General features: G+C 49.4%; 1 protein-coding gene across 1 annotated transcript; it reads left to right on the top strand.

Moving 5' to 3' along the window:
* Nucleotides 1-1628: 1628 nt before the first annotated feature.
* LOC127345903 (uncharacterized) lies at nt 1629-3956 on the top strand. Its single transcript, XM_051372424.2, has 2 exons — nt 1629-1944; nt 2447-3956. The coding sequence occupies exon 2, from the start codon at nt 2494-2496 to the stop codon at nt 3160-3162; it is 669 nt and encodes a 222-aa protein (XP_051228384.1). The 5' UTR covers nt 1629-1944; nt 2447-2493; the 3' UTR covers nt 3163-3956.
* Nucleotides 3957-4563: the final 607 nt, after the last annotated feature.

The raw sequence follows: 4563 nt of genomic DNA on the forward strand, positions 1-4563 counted from the left end.
TTTGTATCAGTTAATTACTCTTGTCAAACCCGCATAAACTTACTTCAAGCTCGAGTCCCTGGACTCGAACCCGGGATACTGGCGTAATTCGACACACGCCGCTTAAGGACTGATCGTGAATCGAATTCCAGCTTTATTTTATCGAGTACCTGACGCGTCCGTCAGGATTTTTCTTCACATCTGCTGATGCGGAAAAAGTGGTAGAACGCATTCGGGTGCGATGCCACGCCACACATGATGGATCCTGGGGTCTTACCTTCGCACTCTTTTTCGAGTAATGGCATTCAGAATTTTTACCGCGGCAGACGCGCTCTGAGAATATATTGTCGAGTGCCTTTTTCGCCTATTGGAATTCTCCATTTTATCGACTTGACAAGAAAAGCAATATGTTGATCTCCTGACGGGAGTACATGACGAGTTATATGGAACTCGAAGATGTACGAAAAAGGTCATTCGACTGTAACTCTATATTGACTTGTTATTTTGTTTTCTCTTCTTCTCTATATTTCATCGGGTGCGTGACCAGCGCTCCCGGTGGGAGTAGCCCCCGAGGCTACATCCGAGTGTTTGCACTTGATCGTAGGCTCAACTTCTATTATTTTACCAACTCTGTGTTTTTACCTTCTTCTCATCGTCTTATCAGAAGTATATGCCATACTTCTGATAAGAGTAACTCCCGAGCATATGAACAGGTGCTTTGCATCTGGACATAGGCTCCCGAATTTTTTCTCTCAACTATGTATTGTTCCAACTCTCGAAGTTTTCTTCCCGCTATATTTTGCTTCACCTCTCGGAGCATTCTTTACTATGACGTCGTTGCTGACGAGAGCCACGTATGACCACCTTGGGAAGACACGACTCCTAGCGTACCACTATTTTGTGGGTTCAAACTTCTGCACGCTCTCGACGTCGCACAAGTGGGGCGCGCACGTCCTCCGATATTCCCGGCACACGCGCAGTAACTTTCCCTAAGACCATTTACCCCACGAGCACGTGTGAAGCTCAGGATCTCCTCCTTTTTCATCCAACAGCTGAGCTTCATCGTCTTCCTCTATAAAATTTACCCTACTTCTCTTTTCTCCCCTTCGCCGCGCCGCACGCTTTCTTCCTCTGCTCATCTTCCTCCTCAAGCACCTCGCACACTCATCTTCTGCTCCCCTCTTTTACTCCACCGCGCATCCGCCATGGCTCCACGCACGAAGCATTGCAAGAATCGCGCTCCTAGCACTGACGAACAAGTGGAGAAGGATAAGATCTCCGGATAGGAGCGATCCAAGATCTCCACGCAAGACAAGAAGCTGCTCAAGAAAATGGGTCTGCTCAGCAAGAAGGCCATGAAGATGCCCGGAGACGAATGTTCCCCTCATCCTCCGCAAGGTTTTCAGGTAACTTTCGTCGACTTTCTCATCCGCGGCCTTTCTGTCCCTATTTACGAGTTCCTTCGCGGCCTCGACTCGCAGTTTTCAGTTTCGACGAGTTCCAGTCACTGCTAGATAATTGGTTTGAGTGAAACGGTTGCAATTGCGAAATGGCGGTGTAATTGGTTCAGTGCTGGAAAAAAACACATAAACGGGCCAAATCTGTCGCGGGCCACGACACCACGCCCTCACACCCGAGTTCCCCTCCTACCTTCGTTCCTCCCCTCCCCTGCTCCCCTTGGCCATGGCAGCCGCCGCCGCCCAGCATCTCTACCGCTGAAGCCCTGCCACCCAGAGACGCCAGCCCTCGGCCTCTTGTTCCCCGACGCCCTAGGGTTTCTTGCACCACCACCGCCGGCGGCAGCTTTTGTTGTTCCTATGGCTGCCGCCCTTCCTGCACCGTCGAAGCCGCCTGCATGCACCGCCACCGCCGGACACCTGCGCTGCTGATCTGCTAGATTGACCTTCCTCACTCCGGCGACCTCACCTCCTGCGCCGCGTCTTCCTCCCTGCCCTTCTCACCAAGGTGAGCATAGCAGCAACTCCTGTTCCTTTGCACTATATGTAGAGCAATAGTTTCTCAATTTAAAGCATATAATGTAGCAGAACAATAGTCGTTCATTGGTGGGTCAATTTTAAGAATATAATAGAAAACTTGTATGTGCAAGATTGTTGTATACCGTAAGTTTCAGTTTGAAAATCTGTGCTATCTTGTACGCAAGGTTGGCTCACTGAAACATCCGTTGATTATTGTCTATTCTTCTCACATGCTTTGATGTCGTGCTGGTTGTATATATGTTGTATGCAAGATTGTTACCTTATAGTGGTGGAGGCAGAAGGAACTCTCACTTAGCACTTGTCGTTTTTTTTTCTGGAAGAATGAAATCTGAGGCTGGATTGAGTAGCCTGGTAGCAGATGAGCTTAGCTGGACCAGATCATCTAAACTTTCTCTGATGTTTACGTTTCCTGAAATTGGGGCCCTCTGTTTCAGTTCATTGACACTAGTGTTTTTTTCTCCCCTTTACAGGTTATAACATAGACACAAAAAGACCCGATCCAGCACACAGATCGATCATGGCGGACTGGGCGTCACTTCTACCGGAGCTTGTCCAAGGCATCGCCAACTGCGTCCTCTCCACCACCGGCGGCGTTGACACGTACATGGACATGAGGGCTGTCTGCCCTAAATGGCGCTCTGCCATCACCCGGCCATCTCCCCTCGCCGCGGTCGCGGACCTCCGTTTCCGCCCACGTGACTGGGTCATGATCGAGCTGACAAATGAGAACTATGACGACAAGGATGGCTTCCTCTTCCTTCACGTCCCCACTGGGCGCTTCCGCCGCCTGCGCCTCCCGGTGCTTCAAGGCCACCTCCTCATTGGTGTTTCTGATGGTCTCCTCGTGCTCGGGAATAGGGAGCCCCCGCATTCGGTTTGTGTCCTCAACCCCTTAACATACGACATGCTCCACTTTGCGGCGCCGTTAGATAAACATTTTAAGGATGTACTTGTAATGTATACCGTGGTGAGCGTTGGCTTTGGTTCGACCCTGGTGCTGTGGACGGAGGGAAAGAGCAGGGTTCTATGTGCTCATCCAACCAGCGATGTCTTTACAGAGAAGGATATTTGCAGGAGCGACATTAGCATGGTTACCTCCCAAGGCAATGTCTATTATGCCTGTCCGGATGGACGGATATTCAAGATTGTCGGACAGCGGAGCAGTGTTATGATGATGAGCTCGTAGCTCAGATGTCACCGGACGTGGACCTCTATTTAGAGGAACAATACGGCACACGGTCTGAACTCGTGGAGTCTGATGGGGAACTGCTGCTTGTACGCCATGAAAATAATCTAGCTTTGAAAGTTTTCAAGGTCAACATCGAGCACAAGTTGTTGGAGGAGGTCAAGAGCCTTGGCGGCTGCCGCGCGTTGTTCGTTGGCAACCAGCGGTGTGTGTCTGTGGACGCGAATAAGATTCCATCGGTTGATGGTGACTGCATATACATGTCTCATTGGATGTCTCATTCGCTGGGTGACAATAATCTAACTTCAGAAGACGATGGGTTTGCCATGTGTGGGCATAACATAAGGGACGGTACAATGAAGATTATCGCGAGCGAACCAATGCTCTATATCCGCCCTTTCAGCCTTGTCCAGGTTCTCTTGCAGTAAATCTCTTGAGTCATCAAGGTTATGTAAACGAACCTGCTCTTGCATTGGTGCTACTGCTTCCTGCCACTTCAGTACTTCTGGGCTTACAATCAACATGCGAGGAGTTCGAGTATATATAGTACGTCATGTTGGAACAGTTTTATGTATTTAAGCTATCTCTTTCATCAGTCATATTGTTGCATCAGCAGATGTTGTCTTTGTTTATTCGGTACTGAAATGCCGGCCTATGTACCCTGCAAGTAGTATCAGGAACGGTTCAGTCATAGCTACGGTATCAGGTCTACCATTTGAGTGCAAATTGAGAAAGTTTCAGGTTCCAGTTTGTGTGATGACATTGCACTCGAATGCACGTCCTTAGTTTGTGTTTGCTGGTTTGTTGTACCATTTGCTTGCAGCATCAAGTCATGTCAGGTTTATCGTGTTTTCTGAAACTGAAGCCATTCCACCCCGGAGTCATGTCAGCATCAATCGATCGCAACAGGCACGCCTATGGCAAATATTTCCAGTGCGTGTGTTTGTGTTACTAGTTGCTACTAGCTAATCGATTAACCTGCTACCTTAGAGCATCTCTAGCAGAGCTCGTAAACAGCCGAAAACCGAATAATAACCGCTAATTTACGGGTTTGGTTTGAAAAACGGCGCAGATCAGTTACCGTAAACGAGTCAAAACCGAAAAAGAAAATTCAGGTCGAGACGGAAAACCCAACACGGCCTGTATTTGTAGGGGCTGAAAGGGCGAAATGAACACAAGCTCCTACTCGTGGCGCGCTGAAATTTCAGATCAGGCCAACACGCCAGTACATTCGTCGGACTCCGGCCAAATTCCGACGAATCTCAACCTAATTCGAACGAGATGTAGCATCCCGATGTTGCTGGACTACAGCAGGACGGCCGACGGTAGGTGGTGCCGTGCGGGGCGAGCTCGGGGCGAGGTGAGCTCGCAGCAACGCGGCTTGAGGCTGGGCAGGTCGGG

This window comes from Lolium perenne, chromosome 3 (assembly GCF_019359855.2).
Source record: "Lolium perenne isolate Kyuss_39 chromosome 3, Kyuss_2.0, whole genome shotgun sequence".
In the NCBI taxonomy this organism is placed as follows: Eukaryota; Viridiplantae; Streptophyta; class Magnoliopsida; order Poales; family Poaceae; genus Lolium; species Lolium perenne.